At 41.1% G+C, this 20,536-nt stretch overlaps 1 protein-coding gene across 3 annotated transcripts; it reads right to left on the bottom strand.

Annotated features, from left to right (window-relative positions):
• Positions 1-27: 27 nt before the first annotated feature.
• usp47 (ubiquitin specific peptidase 47) lies at positions 28-19,004 on the bottom strand. Of its 3 annotated transcripts, none has more exons than XM_035682289.1 (29): positions 18,699-18,743; positions 15,146-15,202; positions 13,235-13,429; positions 11,331-11,447; positions 11,013-11,166; positions 10,822-10,918; positions 10,580-10,725; positions 10,378-10,457; positions 9,356-9,505; positions 9,035-9,130; positions 8,784-8,936; positions 7,964-8,122; positions 6,743-6,874; positions 6,371-6,447; positions 6,183-6,238; positions 5,827-5,939; positions 5,617-5,718; positions 5,251-5,458; positions 5,025-5,140; positions 4,784-4,903; positions 3,857-4,673; positions 3,471-3,646; positions 3,290-3,370; positions 3,049-3,164; positions 2,849-2,967; positions 2,308-2,438; positions 2,121-2,168; positions 1,895-2,025; positions 28-1,693 (listed from the first exon to the last, which is right to left on the bottom strand). In XM_035682289.1, exons 1-29 carry the CDS (start codon positions 18,741-18,743, stop codon positions 1,519-1,521), a joined length of 4,167 nt encoding a protein of 1,388 aa, XP_035538182.1. In that variant the 3' UTR covers positions 28-1,518. The 3 variants fall into 3 exon arrangements, with proteins under 3 accessions (XP_035538182.1, XP_035538184.1, XP_035538183.1); XM_035682291.1 differs by lacking the exon at positions 18,699-18,743 and adding an exon at positions 15,281-15,421 and having other exon boundaries at positions 1,519-1,693; XM_035682290.1 differs by lacking the exon at positions 15,146-15,202 and having other exon boundaries at positions 1,519-1,693; positions 18,699-19,004.
• Positions 19,005-20,536: the final 1,532 nt, after the last annotated feature.

The raw sequence follows: 20,536 nt of genomic DNA on the forward strand, positions 1-20,536 counted from the left end.
AAAAAGGTGAATATGATGATTTGTGAGTTAATTTAAGCCATTTTAATTAACAGTGACATCAGTTATGAAAAAAAGCATTTTAATTAATTTCTAAAATCATCTTAAACTATTTTCACACAGGATTTAAATCTCAAAGAAATAAACATCAACAACCAAAAAAAAAAAAAAGTTTTTCTTCAGATATTGGCATTTCTACAGTGAATAGCTGGTGGCAGCATCAGGAGCCCAGAGGGGCTGGGATGCTGAACTTCAGTCCTCAGACCAGTTGCCCGGGCAGACTGCGAAGTCCAGCGGGCTTTCGACACCCTTTGGTGCCAGTCTATCAAGCAGCAGCAGCAGGTAGAAGCGCCAAAAAAACAACCTCACGCTCTTTGCCAAAAACCCAGAGAGAGCTCCCTCCCCTCAGTACAACACCACACACACACACACACACAGCGCGGATGACACTAGAGATGTACACCCAATCCACATGGTGCAAAAAAAAAACACAATGAAATCCACTTTCTAAATTAAAGGTTAATACAGACAACAGATGTGTGCCTGGTGCCTCACACGACCTAATTGAACGATTAAGTCCGGGGCAAAATAATAATTTACAACAAACAAAAAGAAAACAAGGAGATTCTTAACATAGTCTACTTGGTTTTGTTTCATTGTACTTTGTATTAAAGGACCAATAGCCTATGTATCACTATATCTAGTGGAAGTGATGTAAAAGAGGTAAAGCTCCTATAAAGCACAAAGAAACAGCGGTAGAGGCGACCCATGACAACACATTACTCTGGCATTTATAGGAGCAGCAGAGGAGCAGAAACAACCTCCAGTCTACAATTTCTTTACTTGTTGCTTTTTCTTAATTCAACAAATCTTGTGAATGAATGACGTCTCAACTTGTCAGTCACAGAGAGAGTGAGGTTGGCCTCACCAGAAGAGGTGAGCCTGAGGAAGGCTGGATAAGGAGTTATTGGTTGTATGTGCTGTTGGTTTTTAAGTATTTAAAAAGGAAGGTGAGTGATGCAAGATAACAATGATTTCTCTAACAGAGCAATGCTCATAAAGTGTGAGCATATGGACAAGATGGTCACAGATGAATCAGAATCAACGCCATTCTTATAACAGGAAGAGAAACACGCAGCGATGTGAAAGGAGACGAGAGACTTAAATAGACGGGATGGATGCCTTCCAGCCTGGTTTCACAGTCCTAACATCTCTGCATCCATCTCCGGAGCTTTAACGTTCGATTGATTTGTCTATACAGTATTTGATTCTTTTTTTTATCTGTATTGAATAGCTTTTGTACTTCCCTTTAAACTTTACAGTACAATACACTATAGTGCACAATAGGGTTTCTGAACCAGTCCTGGGGCTCAGAGTGGAGGGTGAGAGCACGTCAGCCTCACAACGCTGCTTGATGTTCAAGTTACTGTCTGGCCTGACGCTCAGACTAGAGGCCCGTAGCCTGGTTGCTCTGCTGCAGCAGCCAGACGATCCAGATAACCGGGAGCAGTGGTCTGTGCCTCAGTCCTGCCCCGGGTCCTTGGCAGGGCCTCCGTCCAGGTAGATCTTGAGGGCCTTCTCCTTGCGTGGCGAGTAGCTGACACGGTGTCCGGTCTTGAGCAGACGGCTGCTCTCCTTCTTCATCAGCTCGTTGCGCTCATCCTCTGACAGCTCCATAGGCTCCTCTGTGCTGTTCCTGCACGGACAAAAGAGAAACTACATTTAAAATTTAAAATACTAAAGGCCTGTGTTTTTGTGTGTCTGCTTTGTGCATGTGCTGAGTAAAAAAATACAGTCAATCCATCTTCATCTATCTTTTGCAGGGTGACTGGAATATAGTCTTATTTACATCATCACAATTGAATGCTTCTTACACAACCAAACATGGGTTCATTACCTGTAGAAGACCACAGCTCCATCGTCACAGATGTACAGAGGCCACACGTTAAGAGTTGACACCTTAGGGTTCCAGTCCAAATCCTGATGGATCTCCAACACAGAAATATCACAGGGAAATGTTCCTCTACCCTGCAAAGAGCAGACGGATGGATTTCTCAGTCAAAGATGGAATCATTTAGAAGAGGGGAGACTAAAGCAAGATGAAAAATAAGTATCTCACTTACCTTTGCAAATTCCAGGTTTTCGAGAGGAATATCACTGATTTCACTGAGCTGCAAACGAAATATAGACATCCCAACAGATCACAATTAATGGTACTTAAACATTAGTAGAGGTTTAATTACGGTTGAGAACACTATCATTTCCATGTTTTTCTGGATGAATAAACTGTATAAACTGGATGACACATACCTTCTCCTTGAGTTCTTCTACACTGCTGCTCTCCAAAATCACTTCCTGGAAGGGCCCGAGCTTCATTGTAGCGGGGCTCCATCTCCGGGTCAGAACAGCCAGCTGTGACATTGACTTCATTTTCTCTGGTTCTGAGAAACAGACAGGCAGACAATATATCAAGTTTTATTTTAACTGTTTATTTCATCTGAAACATCACCTGGAACATGTTTACCTGCAGTCCAGTACTAGTTTTATCTGCAGGTTTTTGTAGCTTCATGTTACTGGTTATCCAAAAATAATGACAATATCAATAATTTCACCTTGTGATATTACCTCGAGTCTCTGGAACAAACAGATCATTTTGCATTTTGTTTGGGGATTTTTTTTCACCCCTTGGAATTCCCTTTCACTTTATGCCAAAAGGAAAAAGTGGCTTTCAGGGATTTTATATCCGGTAGCTAAAAATGTTAGCAATACAGCCTCATTATTGAATTACACATCCCAAGCTACAAAAACCCTGTAACAGCCATTCCAACTTGTTCGAAAGAAAGAATATTACCATTGAGAACTTCCAGGAAAACCTCCCAGTTGGAGGAGATGCTGATGTCTTCTTCATACACATGGTAGTCCAGGAACACCGTGCCTGGGTTCTTCCATGTCTTTTTCCTGAGACGGACCCTGAAAACACACACATACTATATGATAAACACCTACACTCCTATCCCTATTTTGTATAAATGTGTAGTAACAAAGTCGAACCTGTCAATGCTGAGGTCAAGCTTGCACTGCTCTTTCAACTGTGGGAGCAGTTCCTCTTTAGACTGTCTGACAGTCATGCCCTTGGCAAACACTGTGTCCACAAGGAACTTGCAGGGCTGGGAAACAGGGACGTGAATACATTATCAATATCTGTGATTACAACGTTCAGCAACTCAGTCAGGTTTTTATTTCAGCTGCAATCTTCTTGAGGGCGGTAACAGAAAGGTCTTTCAGTCCTTACCTCTGGCTCATTCACTAGCAGTTGATACACTTTCACTCTGTATTCACCCTTTTTCAGTGCTCTTCCTAGTCGAATAGTTATCTATGGGGAGAAATAAAACGTTTAGTCTCAGTTCAAATATTGGCTCACCTTAACAGAAACTACAAAAATGTAACAAATGAATTGTAAAATTGATCCTGACCTTGTTATCATCAGAAAACGATGAGAGTGTTTCATTGAGCCGTACGCTCTCAAACTCCTGGTTGTTGGCGTACACCCGAAACACCTTGAACTGGGTAGAGGTGACTCCCACATAGGGCTCCAGGTTCTGTTTAAATGCTGCTAATGTTATTCTCTTGTCCACATGAACGACTAAACCTGAAGCAAATCACAAGAAACAACAATTAAACCCGTTGTCAGATTCTCTGACCTCTTGAGGAAAGAAAAAAGTTGCAGCCTACTGTCAGTAATAGCTCAATCCAGCTGAGCAAGAAAATAATCACTGGCAAACTTTAAATATGTAATGTGAACTAATTTGGTGATTAATCCTTTAGACTCAATTTTAAATTTTAAATAAAAGGTTCATACATTTGTGTGCATCCCACGTGGAGTCATCCTGAGAGCAAGGCTCTGTTCTGAAGTACATGTACTGAGCCTCTGCCTTGCTCTTCCCGTTGTCGTCATACTCGCTGTCTGTTCCAGAGTCTTCTTCAGCGGTGTCCCAAGTCTCCTTTTTACCCTCATGGGCTTTAGAGCGACGGCTACTTGTGATGCTGTGTGAGTCCAAGCCGTTGGCGAGCTGTATCGGCCCGCTGTCTGCATTACACAGTGTGTCACTACTGTGGCTGGAGCTCAGGATGTCGCTGTCCACTGAGCTGGTGCTGCGGTCATTGTTCACCTCAGAGTCTGAGCGCTCCTCGCAGGCAAAGTGGTTCTCAGGGTCAGAGGAGGCGCCGCTGCTGCCCCCGGCCCTGATCCGGTTCTCTAACTCTCTGTTGTCCGCAGCCACACAGAGTGAGGAGTTCGAGTCAGCCTCTTGGGTCGGGGATTCAATATGCTCAAAATCGCTGGTGTCAGAGCTTTTCTGGCTGTCACTGGTGCTGGAGCCCTGCTGCTGCTGCTGCTGCTGCTGCTGCTGTTGCAGAGAGAGATTCTTTAACTTTTCTGTGCTCTCCTCAAGGATAGCCTCTACAGATTTCCTGTTACCCTTTGACCCATCAAAGGGCACATCAGAGTCACCGCCTACTTTTTGGCAAAGAGTTCTGTTGGCCAAGGTACCAGGAGACTGCTCAGGCAGTAACACCAAGAGTCGGATTGTATTCCCGTGACGATCCAACAGTTTCCACAAGAGTGAGTCAGTGAAAGCAACCTGATGATCCGTCGACTCAGAGCTCTCTACAAAAACCTGATAAAAAACAAAACAATTCAAACTTAATAGTGTTAACAATTTCTGATTGGCACAACAAAATGCAAAAGACACAGAAGAACATGTTACAATGAAAAAAATGTAGGAACCTTGTTACTCCTGAAGAACCCTTCAGCTTTCAGTGTCTTGTTTGGAACATACAGGAGCCGGAGGTCATTATAGCAGCGCTCCAGGACCACACGCATGGTTTCTGCAGATAGCCCCGTAGCCTGGGAAGAAACACACACACATAAGCCTTGTGTCTGCAAGGATGATCCCATATTCTTCATAATTTATGAAGTTGAGGAAGGAATAGACGATACAGTGAAGGAAGTAAGAAGAATAGAAAACCTGTGCAATAAGCTGTTTGAATTCAGTGATCGTCTGGTTCAAGTACGCTCGGACGCTGATTGGAGAGGCAATGGTCTCGCTTTTCAGATCCACAACATGAACCTTCACCATCACCTCTGCATGAAATCAAATACACCACACAGACAGGAAAAAAGAAGATGATTATCTCCCGTCACTTTAACTTAATAGTTTGACACAACAGTGGCTTGTTTGGCATGTTACTGACCTCCAGGTTTGTAAGGCTGGAACACTTGCTCTGGCCTGCGGGTCTCGAGCAGCAAGTCGAACATATATGAGGATTTGACTCCTCCCAGCAGCAGGCCCATCGGTGTGTCCTCCTCACCTTCGTAGGAGCGCTCCAGGTACTCATGGAACTCATCGTACTTTACCAAGCGGCAGCAGTCCAGAGAGACCACACCCTCCAGCTCCATCAGCTGAGGTACAGAACACGCAAATTAGTCAAGAGCTTACCCTAACTCTTTTGGCTATGTCTAATTATTGTGTAATGCAGTGGTTGGAAGTAACCTTTTTTTTCAGGTCTCCTTTCTGGTGCATTTAACATTTAAGAATCAAAGGTCAGAGGCTGACAAACCTTGTAGGCCATCTCTGTTGCTTCTCTGAGAGTTTTGTCCTTGTGTACTTCCAGCTTGCTCTCCATCATCATCTTTACAGGATGCATGCAGAAAAGCTTTATCTGAAGGTTAAAAGCAAGGAGGCAATAATAGTTAAACCTGTTATAAAAGAGGCAATACATCACTTAGAGGCAGAACAGATCTTGAACCAATTCAAAGGGACTGTGTACCTTGCAAGTGTTGCGCTCAATCTCCCTCTGTCGCTTCTCCTGCTCTTCAGACTCTTTCTCCTTTTGAACTAAACTCTTTATGTGCTCTGGGAAGTCGTCCGCGGCTAAATACTCTGCAGACAGGACCGACAGGGTACACATTACAACTGCATACTAATTCAAGGGCAGGCGTTGTCAAGGCAACCATAGTAACTGAAGTAGTAAGATAATGATCAAAATTTAAAAACATCTCCATGACCCTGCAACGCTGAATGAATGTGGTGGTGTGGTTTCTGGTGTGGGGCACATTACAGGACAACAAACGATGGCATAATTTGGCATTACGCATTGCAAAGTTAACTGAATGTATTTCTTACTTGCATTCCTTGAGGGATCTTTCAATCTATAAATCAGCATATAAGCATTTGTAGAGCTGTTGGGAGACAGAAAGATTTCTTTTTAATGAATGTAGTGGAATGAATATATATATTTTGTCTTGTCGGCCATAAAAGAAGAAGAATGTGTGTGTCAACCTCCTGTTGGAGACAGATATAAGACAACTGACCTAGCAAAGGCACTGGAGTAATAGCCTCTGCTCCCTGAGGACCCCCCATATGTCTTCCTGATATCATCTTGGGTGATCTGCCCAACAGAAAGAAACACAACCGTACTGACATTGATTCAACCAGTACTCCCATGTTAATGATAAGTAGACAGATAAAAATAAGCTTATTAGCTAGCTGCAGCACATTTACATTTAAGTGTAAACCACAATGTTGATCAATGTGAATAGTCCCTGGTAAGAAAAAATAAACTATATAAATAATTAAAACAGAGCAAGAACGGATAACTAGCACTGATATAGTCTGGTGAGTCGTTCGCCCCCCCCCCCAAGCCTATTTAAGTGCTGTAAAAGGACAAAACAGGTTAGGCTGACCTTGCTGACGTGTTGATCATTGAAACTGTACCACTGGCCATCACTGAAGGATTTGATGCAGGCGTAGTAGTGGCCACCCGCAGCGCTCCCAGAATGAACCATGACGGAGAACAGCTCAAAGGTCAGCAAACTCTGAGAACAGACAGAAGTTGTGTTTTGTTGGTGCCCAGCAGCACAGTAACTGAGCAGTACTCAAAATGAACGACAGACTGACATCTCATGTAACAAGAACAGGAAAGTAAAGAATCACTTTTCAGCTTTGTCTGCCCGCAAACGGTTGCTCTCCCCATCCCGACAATACTGGCATGGAAACTTCAGTAGCCTATATTGGTCATATGTTGGAATATAAAGAGCCGATCCTAATGATGAGTATCAGGACATATTTTTAATGGATCAGATTTGTCAACCTCAGGCTGCTTGTACTGAAGTGCTGCTCTCATTAATGACAGCCAGGCCCTACACAGCATATGAGATTAAAAATAAGTGATTGAGTGTGAATAGGAAAAATTATTTGGTCGCTCTGGTGACCGACTCTGTTCAGACACCCTGGTTAGCAAGATACACAGATTTGCTGAGCTCCAACGGTAACAAAGCGGTTATCTCTCCTCTTATTAACATAGAGCAAGGTACAAAACATTCAGGTAGAAGCTTCTCGTTTTTTAGCCGGCGCTGACTGACGCGGTTAAAACTGTCAAATGGCGGCAGCAGGTCACATCAGCTGTCGCTAATTAATGCTAAATCCGTGAGTAACTTTATGGAAGGCCAAAATAAAACTTGGCTGTGACCGGGTTTGTAGGTTTTATGCAAGCTGCTGTACTCTGCCAAGATTGTTTAGTGTTTGCAGTGTCACGCGAGTTTGAGGAGTCACATTCTACCAGTTAAACTTTTGTCTATATTATTTTTTATGAGCTACTTGATACAAATACTGAACATCCTGATTAAAAATGACAAAGTTGATGAGCTTAAATTATCGGAATACGGTAGCATTAAATTTAAAAGACTATGCCTGTTATTTCAGTGTATCGGGTAATCAGGCAATTAAAATTTAAGTAAATAGAAGTATCAGATCTGACTCAGTATTGGCCGATACCCGATATAAAGCACTTGGATTTGGATCGGCATTGGGGCAGAAAACCTGATCGGGGTAATCTAACAGACCACTGCCCAGCGAGATTAAGAAGAATTAACATTATCTATATAGTGAGTGGTCAAGATGATTACCTTTGGCTTCAACACCCTTTCTGTGCTGCTAGTGCTGTCCAAGCAGATGCCCTCATCCACGCAATCATCGGTGGAAAAATCGTTGCTCATCTGGTCGCTGTGGCAACTGCCTTCATTCTCTGCCCCGCTGTCAGTGCAGCTCTCGGTCTGAGGCGACTTCTACAGAGGAGGCCATTTTAAAACCAATCATAAAGAAGCATTTAGAAAAAAAAAAAAAGAAAAAAAAATAGGCTAGACACGGTGGTCCACCATAATTTATATGAAACACATATGGTGAGTTGCTAAAAACTGCGAGTAGCTTCTGAGGAAAGCTTCACATTTATTCTTTTAACTTGATAAAATTGTAATAGTGGAAAAACTAAAGACACCTGTAACACATCAAAAGTTTCATTTAAGGCCTAAAAAGGCTTTTAGGTATTTATCTTGGCCTTGTGTTGCATCATATTACAGAAGCAATATATCCCGTGTTTCGCCGGATTCTTCCCCCACGCAATTGTTTTCAAACATTTGTTGCACTTCCCACCCAATGTTGGAATCCTTTTCAAGTGAAATACAGCCACACTTTTTCAATACACAGCGCTGGTACTGAAATGAGGCACAAAGATCTGTGTTTGATTTGGTCCGGTAGTACCGGTTTTACCGGTGCCATAATGGCATGTGTGTGACACATCTTTTCTTTTTCCAACCCTAGCTTCAAGATCACATCAAGATATTAGTAATTAATGGAAGAAAGAAGGAAAATTACAAAATGTTCAAGACCTATTAATCTATTATAAATCAGAATAGTGATGGAAGTAGGTACTGCCATTTCTGCTCTCACCTCATCTTCCACATCAATAAATGGACTCATGTCAAGCTCGTCAGGGAAAGTCATGCGGTCGTTAAGCTTGATGCGATGCATAGTGGTGTAGTCAAAATCAAACCGCTTCAGCTGGAGTGTCAGCAGGTAGGGAAAGTGCAGAAATCTCAGACCCTGTGTAGAGAAGCATTTATCACAGAATCAGGCAGGTCAAGAACAGGACACGGTCTTCATTGAACATGACTTTCATGTCATATTTTCAGTGTGCTCACCTTGCGGGCGTCACATTTCTTTTTGCAGCGTTCACAGAAGTACTGGTTGGGCCCATCCAGAGTTTCTGGTTGGATAAATGCCTGCAGAGCCTCTTCCTGTGGCAGAAGTTTATCATTAGTTTCAGGTCCCTTTAGATGGAGGCTAAAAAAACTAAATGGTCATAAACTGTATTAAAATGAGATGTAAGTATTAAATTCAAGGCAGCCTTAATGACTAATGTTGTTAAGTGTTGCGAGAGTCTTTGCAGCCAGTGTGTTAAATAAAACACACAACATATGAAACTAAAGAAAGGAAGGAATGAAATGTGGAGAGAAACACACCACACTGCCATAGGCCTGGCTGGCTCCAAAGGGTCTGATGACAAGAGGGATGTCCAGGTAAGTATCAATCCTCCAGCTCTCATAGCCACACTCCAGACAACGAACATAATCCTTCAGCTTCCCCTGGTACAGCTGGTTGATCAGGTCAGCCTGAGGATACGGAGGCATGACAGTCAGGCCTTCTCAGCCATATTTCACTTGTAACAATACAGCATTTGTTTGGGCAACAAAATCGTCTTCCCCTGTTACACTTCAATTAATGAGGAACCAATGTGCAATTATTGTCTGTGTGACCCCACCTGCCACCCAAAACTGTTAGACGGATTGAAAACAACTTTCCTATTCTTGGATTCTAACCAGTAGTGGGGCCATTTTAGGACATCTCAGTTCACCAGGCTCTTCTCTATAATGTTGGATTTAATGTAGCTCAACATTAATGTAGCCAAATGGTCCAAGTTATATTCTGTGCACCTTCAGTGTTCAAACTACAGCTAACGTGAAAAATGTTGCCTTTACACAACACATACATTTAATATGACCTAAAAAATATATTTTCAGCATACTGAGATTAATTCTAGATTGGGGCTTGAAGGAATGCTACATTTTTATTTGTCATCTAGACTTGGATAAAAAGAGTGATGTTATTTCTTCAACAGTTAACAATTACCAGCTTTTTAACTTTAAACTCTCACTTTCACCATAAACTTCCAAAAAGGTGAACTAGAAAAAATATAATCTATTACATTAGTGTGTTATTTTTAAATGGGGCTCAATCACAGGCATTCATTTTGTGCTAACCGGGAGCTCGTGTGTACAGACCACATGGGTGTACATACGCACACTGGATTAAGTGTTTGCAGTTTAGAACTCACTCCTGAGATAAGGAACAGCTAACCCTGGGGCTTATAGGCCCATTTCACTTTTCCCACAGTAGGTCTTTTGTTTCCATTGTGGGGCTCAGACTGCCTGCTGAATTTATTTTAGTTGTCAGACGTCTAGGAAAACTTCTTGCATTCTCCTACCTGCTCTGTCTGTTTCCACTTTTGCTCCAGGGCATCGAACATGACCCTGCACAGTTCCTGGACGTCATGCTGCTGCCAAGCTAAAAACAAACGCACACAAAGTGTAATTAAGTGTACAGATGCAGAGACACATGGTCTCTCCTTTCCGAATCCCGCAGAACAAGCCATGTGAGTCTAGTAACAGGAGAGTACAAACGCTCACCCTCACTGCTGTCCCAGCCAAAGCTCCGCGTCACGTCAGTGGTCTCGATCGCTCGTTTCTTACTGGTCTGCAGCAGAACAAACAGCCTTTGCAGCTGGTAGGGGATACTGGTGACTGGATCCTCCTCAGATTCCTCAAACTCCCAGCTGAAGTTGGACAGAAATTATAAAACAATTTTAAAGTTATCCATCACAAGTAAAACACAAAGATTCACAAAGATATCTACAAGCATAGTTCCTTACTTGTACAGCGCGTTTCTGAACTCCGGAGTCATGAACAGTGTTTGCAGAAGACTGTTCAAATAGCAGGTCATAGCCTGGTTGACCAAGCCTACGTAACCTACAGCAGGGGGCAAGACACAGGAAGTAAGAGGTCAATTTGGGGTTGTAGACAAGGAGTGATGTCACATATTCAACAGGGGACAAAACCTCACCTGTGTCAGATTTGTTGAGGATGGACGAGTAGGAGTAGGATGGACTGCTGTAATCACCACTGCAGCCCGCAGTGCCGTCTCTCGGTAGGGGCCCAATAAACCTCTCCTGGGAACTGTCATCCAGTCCACTGCTATCTGCTGTTGCTGACTCATCCTGCACACATAAACATACAGAGGCATTTAGTTTCCAAACCAATGTCCCTGCAGTAGACCTAAAAACAAACTAAAAACAAACAACAAAATGTTTAACAAAGTTTTTGTATTTTTTAAATTATTTAAGAAATCAGGAACTCGTTTTGTTCATTTTCTATGACTCACCGATGCAACCTGGGGCTGCTCTCCATCTTTGTCCGTGAGCTGGAGGAAATTCCTCTTACCACCAGGCTCAAATCCAGAATCTGAGAGGAACATCTCACTGCTGTGGTCCAGTGGTGCCTAGAGGGAGGCACAGTAATAACAAAAATCACATGAACAGACACATGAAAACAACTATCTCTGGTAAACGCTGAAAAACAGCAGCTTCAAAAACAAGCAGTTTTTCTCTGTAAACGGGATCAACTCACAAGAAGACCTAGATTCCCACTGAACTCATTTTCAGCCAATTCTCTGTATTGACGCATACGAGGAAAGTAGCTTGAAGCCAACATGTGAACGAACGCTATGTAGCCGAAGACTTGCTGTCTTTCTCCTGGGCAAGCTGAGGACGAGCAAGCAAAGTGCTGCAGTGGAAACATACAGTAGCTTAATCCACTGACCTACTCAGTGAGATAACAACAGACACAGCACCTGGGCTTTGGCCTGGGTCAGCAGCAGGATTAGCCTGTGCTCATTTAAGAAAAGGGAGAAGTATGTACACAAACATAGACAACACAGAACAAGCTCATAGTAAACATTAAGTGAGCATATTATGAAGACATTCATTCTACTGCGGTATAGTTCTCAGTGCTAAATATGAGTGTGCTCTCTCTTTGCAACACCGTTCTTACACACTTTATTTTCTTTGTAGCAGAGAACAATGGTATGGCAAAATTCATTTTTTAACTGATAGCATTGAAAAAAGAAAACCCAGTAGGTGCTGTCTGACTTTAAAACATATCTCTACCACTATCAGCTTCACTGGGGTCACGATATGGTGACATTGGGCCTCCGTTGTAGAAGTGGTAAGGGCTGTATGTCTTAACCAGTGTAAAAAAATTAAGGTAATTTGGGATTTTGCGGAAGCGAGATCCTGGCTTAAATAAAATACAATTATTTGATGATGCAGTTTTATTGCTGATAAAAAATATTTTTAGCTTGTAAAGCTTCTCAGTTTACCAACCATTGCTAGATGAGTGAACAAGTTAAAATTGGACTGTGTTCCTGACTTCTTATAAGTGGAGGATAATTCAACAACAACTGCAAACACAGGTTAGGAGCCATTACCATGAATCCTGCAAGAGCTCAACTAAAATACTTAGCCTGAACTTCACAAATCACAACACTCATTTATGCTGCACCAGTTATTTTTTGGTCAATGATTCAAATCATCGTCAAATCACTGCTTTGTTTAGCTGCATCATTGTATGAGGAGCAATACAGAATAACAGCAAACTCAGACTTCAACATTAGCAGACTACAAATATAAATAAAAATAGTCATGTTGACAACCATAAAAACAAAACAGTGGTTGCAAGACGCTAAACCGCTCCATACAGTTGAGGTGAACTGCAGAGTGGGTGGATTGTTCTCCGGGAGTTCATTACTACGAGCAACCACTTCCACGTTACACACACTCACTTGATTGATTGTTAAAATAAAAATATTGATTAGTGCAGTTTGAATCATTTCTGAGCTGAAACCTAAACATTTTTAATCCTACGCAAACCTGAGCTATCTACGCTATTATATCAACACAGAGCTTTCCCTGCCAAGATAGATTAAAGTAGACAAGTAAACTTTGTTTTTGTTTGAACACAAGTCAAGTAGGGTGGGAAAAAGGCCCTTACTGACTGCAAACATTTTTAAACACACAGTCAAACTAAGAAAGGCCGTTTTGAATGCCATGCCACCTTTAGCATCATGATGAAAACCCTGAGATATAACTTTTACCTTGATTTAGCCATTTGATTTGACAGAGTAGTCACACAACCTCAGCCCTGAATTCCATAATTACACTGCTCTGTATATCAATGTGAAAAATCGCATGTTGGCAGAAAGAAGTCTAAACTGATGAATCTCCTTACCATTTCTGCCGTATTTCCCCAGGCAAGGTCAAAAGTGCCATTCACATATCCTGCTTTGTGGGCGACATCTTGATAAAGTTTGGAGAGGGTGGTGGAGGCTGGCAGGTTGAGGGTGAGCCGCTCATTGACCGTCTTTGCACTGGTGGTGTCCTGAATAATGCACAGCACTCTGGGCTCCTCGGCTGCATTTTGGATCTACACATCAAGAAGAACGGGGGGAAAAAAACATTAGCATGATGCATTGGCTAGATTTTCATCCTGCGTTTTGTGTTCTAAGCTAAGCGTCTGAATAAAAGGGTAAGTTAGTACATTTGTGAGGCTGTGCAACAAATGTCATCATCAGAAGCACGTCATGCCTCGATACGTATATGACCTTCATTTTACACGTTAATGTTTGTCTCTGAAAAAGATACAGCTGGCTATTGAACCGTAATACATTTTTGGTACCAACTGAAATGTATCAGATCAATAAAAACAAGTTATATGGAATAAAATGTCAGATTTGTAGCCTTGTTTACTTATTCTATGTTCAGAAATAAATAAATTAAATTAAATATTAAAAATGTTGCAAATTTTTGACTAATTTACTTCAACTAACATGCTGTATGGTTGCTTGTCTTTGGTTTTGAGAAACCAAGCTTTTCTTCAAAAGGATTTTGTAAAAAAACATTTCTACACATTGTGTAGATCACGGTTTCTCTTCCTCAAGATAACATATTGAAATATATCAGGAGATTAATTCAAAACTGTATGAATTCACAGTATCGACAATCTAATGTCTGATGAAAAAAAAAAAAACATTAGTCATCATGACTAAACACATGAAACTAATAGAACGCACTTAAAATGACATTTTATTCCATTAAAGTATTATCAATTGCAGAGAAAAGCTACCACTATGTGACGGTTTTATTTTTATTCATGGCTGTATCTTGTTATTATCTTGACAAATTACCAACGTTTCGTTGTATTTTCATGCCAATCACAGAAACAAATTACACTCTTCACAATAAAACAAACTGATGTGTCGGTGACATGCAGGAGCTTATCTCCAACAATGGCAGCCTTGCAAAAGAAGCTTTCTCGTGTCAGATTGGTTTGCCAAGGATTAATAGGAATCTGAGAAAAGGTTCACTTTGCTTCCTACACACGACTGCACAAGCCCTCCTGCTGGGCAGTCACTGATCTTTGGTTACGGCTTTCAAAACACAAAAACATGGACAGCTGTCAAACTTTCTCTGAAATTGTCCACAAAAATGCAAGGCCATGCAATCCCTGACATGCTTCATTTGACTGCATCACACACACACACACAGTTGTGATACAGCAAGTCACTTCCTCATCTGAACACTCCCTATAGCTTGTTTTCTCATTGGTCTGGTATGTACTGTATCTTTATCAAAAACAAAAGCAGCAAAGGATTGGCAGAAAAACATGCAAAGATAATGGCAGACCCGCTTCCTTTAGCTTCAGGTATCGGTGATTATTACAACTACCAAGTGTTTGGCATTTTAAATGACTGAACTACTGCATAAACAATGAATAATTGATTAAGAAAAACAATATACAACTGTAATAAACCCGTGCAATAAGCTATTAAAAAGTAGAGTAGAGGGTTAAATGATATTACACTGTAAACATTAAACTATATTAAGAATTAAAAACTGCCACACACTTAAACGTGGGAATTAATCTTGTGTACTTTTATTTGATTATATATTTCCCTGGTTTCAATAACTCTGATAATATTACACTATAGAATTAACATAATATTATTATTGCTTAAGATAACATTAAACACTAATTCATTTGAGAACTTTGGCTTTTGATCACAGTGCTGCTTTATTCAACGCATTCATTTAACACCATGCTTTAGCACTCTATTCCACTCCACTCGCAAGGCATCGCTACCTGAGAAATCCTCTTCATCTCATCAAATATACTCTGTCTGCAACTCCAAAACACACCCTAATAACAAACAGAGATAGTTGATGTGAAGAACAACTTGAAACAAATACAACAAGGTAAATAAGTTGTAAAAGATACCTGTGTAAACCACCTTTAGGCCACATTTAGCTGAGTTCCAGGCCTACACCTGCGACTGTTTGGTAGGTGCAGGTTTAGCACTGGTGGTGAGACGGTGATAAATACAGGTATATATTCAAGTTATTCCTGTTTTGGGAACATCTTGTGGGGTTGGTGATCTTAGCAAAATGTGACTGACAGGTCCTATAAAGAAGCTGCAGCTGACAACACACAAGTGTATTATGAGATTAAAGGTTATTTTTACCGTGGATATAATCACAAGGTGCTGACATGAATCCACAGGTACTGCAAAGCACAGGCTGTTTCTTTACAGCTGATTCCAAATGGCAAAAAATAATGATAGACTATAATGTTGTGAAATGTCAGTATCCGTGAGCACCTATTAATACAACGTAATGTACACCTGCACATGGCACGCACACAAAAACTTAAAACAGAGCACTAGCTGTCCATAGCAGTATGTACTTCTAAAATTTCGTTTGTATTTTTATCGTGGCTCAACAAAATACATTGCAGACTTGTTCAGAGACCCCTGGCGTCCCAGCAGAGGAAGCTAAAGAACTGAGAGAGGTACAAAGGAGGTTTATGCACAGCTGCAAAGTTTTTCCACTTGGAAAAAAAAAAAAAAAAAAAAAAAGATGTATGGACAAACTTAAACATAAAGCAAGTGCAGCAAAGCAAAGGCCTAATAGCAAAGACCCGTTAACATTTCAACAAAAACACTTCCAGTGGTGGCTAAATCCATTTTAGCAGTGGAGGCAAACATTACACGTCACTGCCTGTTTGTTTTTGGCTTGTTGTGACTCGCACTGGCAAAACAGACCAGTATGTAACATTTTTTCATTCTTTGAAAATATTATTCTTCTTTAACTCATTCAATGCCACAGCGTTATGGGCTGCGAGGAGAAGCATGTGCCTTTCTCTAGCAGCCGTCACCACACGGCCCCTTCAAAGACAATGTAGTATGGAAGAGACTTTCTGACTGATAAGTAATTAATGATTAACTGATATGTGCTTCTCGTTGTGACAATACACAGAACGTGCCTATATTACTTCAATATCAATCTAATTTATTCAAACAAATCAACTACAGCTCGAAAGCAATTTAAACAGAGAAAGTCATTTGAAGCACCATGAACATGAATAAATACATTTGAATACCTCAACAGATTAATGTGAAGCAATACTGAATGATCAATTATCACTATGCAGGATTTGATGTTGCAGCTCTCTCTCTGTCGTAGCGTATGGAAAACATTCTGAGAGAATTAAATGTCAAAATATTGCTTATTTTTTAGTTAAGGGACTAAATGTAAAATGTGTTAAGGGTGTACTGCATGTATGGTGACAACAAGAGGTTTTGTTATCATGAATCCACACAGCACAACCACTACAAAGTCTGTAGCCACCCATCTTAAATGTTTGCACATGTGGTTATGAGACTGCGGTTACTAGCTGGGTGTCTCTCCTCTCAGATGTTCATTTAATTGGGCCCAGGGCATCAACAGAGAGCACTCAGAGACTTCTGCTATCCCAGGGCACCGCAACACCGGCCCGCTGCCATCAGCGCTCAACACCAAACGCCAGCTTAAGTTACCGACACTATCCTACCGACTCTTGAGCTCGTGTCTTTTTCCACAACATTTGTCAATCATTCGTAACCGCGCCAATGATTTCAGCAACACAGCTTAATGTACTGGAGGGGGTTGGTTTTATGTTCCTGTCCTACAAGGACCTACAGGACAGTCTGACATGTATTTTAATGGTCAGCTGATCTTGTGATTTTGTTGGGAAATAAAACGATTAACCGCATGCAAAGCTGCAACCACAGGCTTTTACATCTACTTCAAACAGCACAGGGAGTTTCCTTACTGCAACGGTACGGCCAATGTGTGAGACGGTTCAATGTATGCAGAGATGTAAAAGGTTGTTTATATTTGTTGTAATGTTTCAATGGTTTAAAAGTATTTCTTTCTGATTAAAAAAAATAAATTGTATATCTATATTTGCATACCACAATATGAAATATAGATACTTAAAATGATCTAAAGTGGAAAAGAACGAAATTATGTAATTCAACCAACCATTGCCCATAATAATAATCATGATACTAATAATAATGGCTTTATTAAGGACACAANNTCTTTTTTTTAACCAGTCAAATGTGATTTTTAAAGAGCTGAAGGCTAAGAAATTCCTTCTTTGCTGCCAAAATGACAAGTAAACAATACAAATCTATTTCCTCCTCACAGTCTCTGTCCAGCAGGGTGTGATAAGACCCATTAAAAACCCACGAATCAACTGTGTAGCTATTAAAACGAACTGTATTCAAAACGTGTGCAGCGGTGCATCATTAAATCCAATTTTCCCACCAGCCTTAATAAATTAAATTAATCAATATCGCCCAGTGACGTCGTATGCTCGATGTATGACTGCAGCTGACGTCAATGCAGCCAAAGTGTTATTACAAACAAACAAACAAAAAAACAACTTGTAGCAAGTCAACAAATACACAAATGTAGTAGAAATGAACACACGAACACGACTGCCGTGCTTGACAACAAAGTAACATCGTAGAGGAGTTAGATTATTGTCTGAGGAAGGATATTTCACGTTAAAAAGGTAGCTAACCACATAAATATCTACATCATCATCGTCCAGGAGGGGCGAACATGTTTATTCTAACAATACGGACACACAATGACCTAATATATTAACACTAACATCTGCATCTTCACGAGCACCGACAGCAATCTGAGCTAGTCAAATCAATCCGGTATCTTGGGACTAGATAACCTGAAGGTTTGCAGTAACGCAACAAGAAACATTCAAAACAAGCTGCAGACGAGAGCGAGAAAGAGTCAAAGTGTGCACATTTACACAAGTAGATTCGTGGTAAACGTCGCTTCAGCACTGCCAGTGAGGTCCATTGGTGTCATAAAGCCATTTGTTTGCTTTATTGAACAGAGTTGTTGCAGAATTAAAAGGCTAACATCAGCTAGCCACTAGCTAATGTTACCCCCCCCCCCCCCCCCCCCCCCCCCCAACTTAACGCTAGCTAACTAATGTTCACAAGCGACAAACATTTGAAAAGCTCCGTGACTGCTGACGACCACAGAGCCACATTCAAACGCCAGACAACTTAACAGATAGCGTGTGTCTAAAGATGCACCAACCTAACGTTACATAAACTCACGCTGCGTGAGACAAACAGAGAAACCGAGCCGCTGACTGAGCTAACCCAGTCACACACAGGCCGTCCACGCTAACAGTTAGCAGCCGAGAGTTAGCCTCCGGACGACAAACCAAAGCAAACTCACAAAGTGCTGCAAAAGTTTGCGCCATTGTTAATAAACACGGTCGGCGGAGGGGTGGCAGCTGACGGCCCCGACCTGGGCTGGGTCCGCGATGAGCTCACCTCTTTGGGCACGAACTGGTTCTCCTCGCTAGGCACCATTTCCATTTGTGCGACCGCTTCACACAAACATCTATCCGGACGAGGATGTCAGCGACAAAACCCTGCGGCGGTGAGCACTAACATGGTGTGTGTCCTGTTTGTTGTGAGTTTTGGATGCTTGGATAACTACATTAAACTTGACGGAAAAAAAACTTGTAGCAGGCTTTATCAATGTGATCGCAACACTCTCGGTTACACTAACCCGCAGCACAAAGTGTCCTGATGTCTAAACGGAGAAAGATGGCCGGTGTTTTACTCCGCGAGACTTCACTCGGGGAGCTCTGGCGTCACATTCCATCCAGACGAGCGTGCGTGGTGATGTGTGCGGACAGGGTGACGTAGGTGTGTGGTGTTTGTGTGTGTGTGTGTGTGTGTGTGTTGTTAAAAGCCAGCGACGGACACAGACACGACACACACACACACACACACTACATCATAAAAACACAAAAACACGGCATTATTTTAGCTTGTGCGAGAGATGCGATGCAGGTCAGTTGTGGGTCAGTTTGGCAACGCTTTCAATTTGAGCAATGAGCTGTTTTCAATCCGATTCAAGATTGATTGAGTCAAGTGCACAACATGGTTTCATGGTCAATACTAACAGAAGTTCACCCGGATGAGCACATTTTCAGTTTTAGCAGTTAAATAAAAAAATGTCATTTATTTCAAGTTATACATCTTTTAATTTAATTGTAACAAAAAGGCCCAGCCTATGGGAAAGAACATTTTTACACTAAATGTATCTAATATTGTGTTGGTCATATTTAAAATCATTCTTATGTTTTGTAAAAAAAGAGGAAAAAAAGAGGGGGGGGGGGGTTCGCAATTAGATTATTTTCCCAAATCGTTCAGCCCTAGTTTTAAACATTTAGAAATATTAACTAATGATGACAGGGTCCCGACCCTATCCTATAATAATCCTTGCATACACAGAACCTGCGGAAGGGATGATAGAAAACTCACATACACTACAGACACTGCTATCAAATGCATAGAGGCCGCCTAAAGCCCTAGTTTTATTGATAACTTGGAAATATGGAAATATTCAACACTAAAGCACAATATCAAATTGTCATTATATCATTATAATGTCAGGTGGGTTCCACTTTATTACCTGATCTTGAGGCCTTGTGTTAAAATTTTGTTTTACAAGCTTTATTTCCATTTATATAGTGCATGGAGTATATATGTATTATATGGAATCAAACTCCCACACTGCAGTCTGTGGCCATCATAGGAATATTGTAAACAATTTCACAGACAGGGGGAGAAATGAGTGGTTAAGAAGTTGCTAATTTATACCCGGGTCCTGTAGGTTTATTCTGGCTGTGGCCATACCACAGACACATTTATAATTTTTTTAAAGTATATTTTGGGGCATTTTAGGACAAGATAAATAAAATGAGAGAGAGAGACACTTAAGAAAGGTCCCTGGCTGCACTCTGGATGTTGTGTTTCATGGTGGGTATCTTAACACCTTAAGTCACACAGATTCCTCAATGTGTCATATAAATTAATTTCTGTTTCTGAATCAGCTCAATGGATTCACTGCTAAGAATTAGCATATAAGTCCACCAGGAGCAATGGGTGACAATGAGTGGTAAGTGTATACATGGGACATAAAGTTACTAAAGTAACTTGGCTTTTAATTGATTGTTAAATTTAGAGTATAAAGTGAGACACAGTAAGATTCTTTAAATCATTGGACATTTGTACACTTTATACTGCAGTGTAGCAGCATCAGTTCAGAGCAGTTAGAAATTCATACTTCACATTTTTGTCAGCTCACAGGGCGAAGG

The sequence above is a fragment of the Morone saxatilis genome, unplaced genomic scaffold (genome assembly GCF_004916995.1).
Source record: "Morone saxatilis isolate NCDOM2014 unplaced genomic scaffold, NCSU_SB_2.0 Contig11, whole genome shotgun sequence".
In the NCBI taxonomy this organism is placed as follows: domain Eukaryota; kingdom Metazoa; phylum Chordata; class Actinopteri; family Moronidae; genus Morone; species Morone saxatilis.

Bases quoted from the DNA above. Each gene is read 5' to 3' on its own strand.
- usp47 (XM_035682289.1), bottom strand. From the start codon at position 18,743: ATGGAAATGGTGCCTAGCGAGGAGAACCAGTTCGTGCCCAAAGAG. The intron at 5,141-5,250 runs GTCAGTAACATG...GATTTCATGCAG, and splicing joins CCAGCCTTACAAACCTGGAG to AGGTGATGGTGAAGGTTCAT. The intron at 1,694-1,894 runs GTAATGAACCCA...TTGTCCGTGCAG, and splicing joins GGAGCTGTGGTCTTCTACAG to GAACAGCACAGAGGAGCCTA.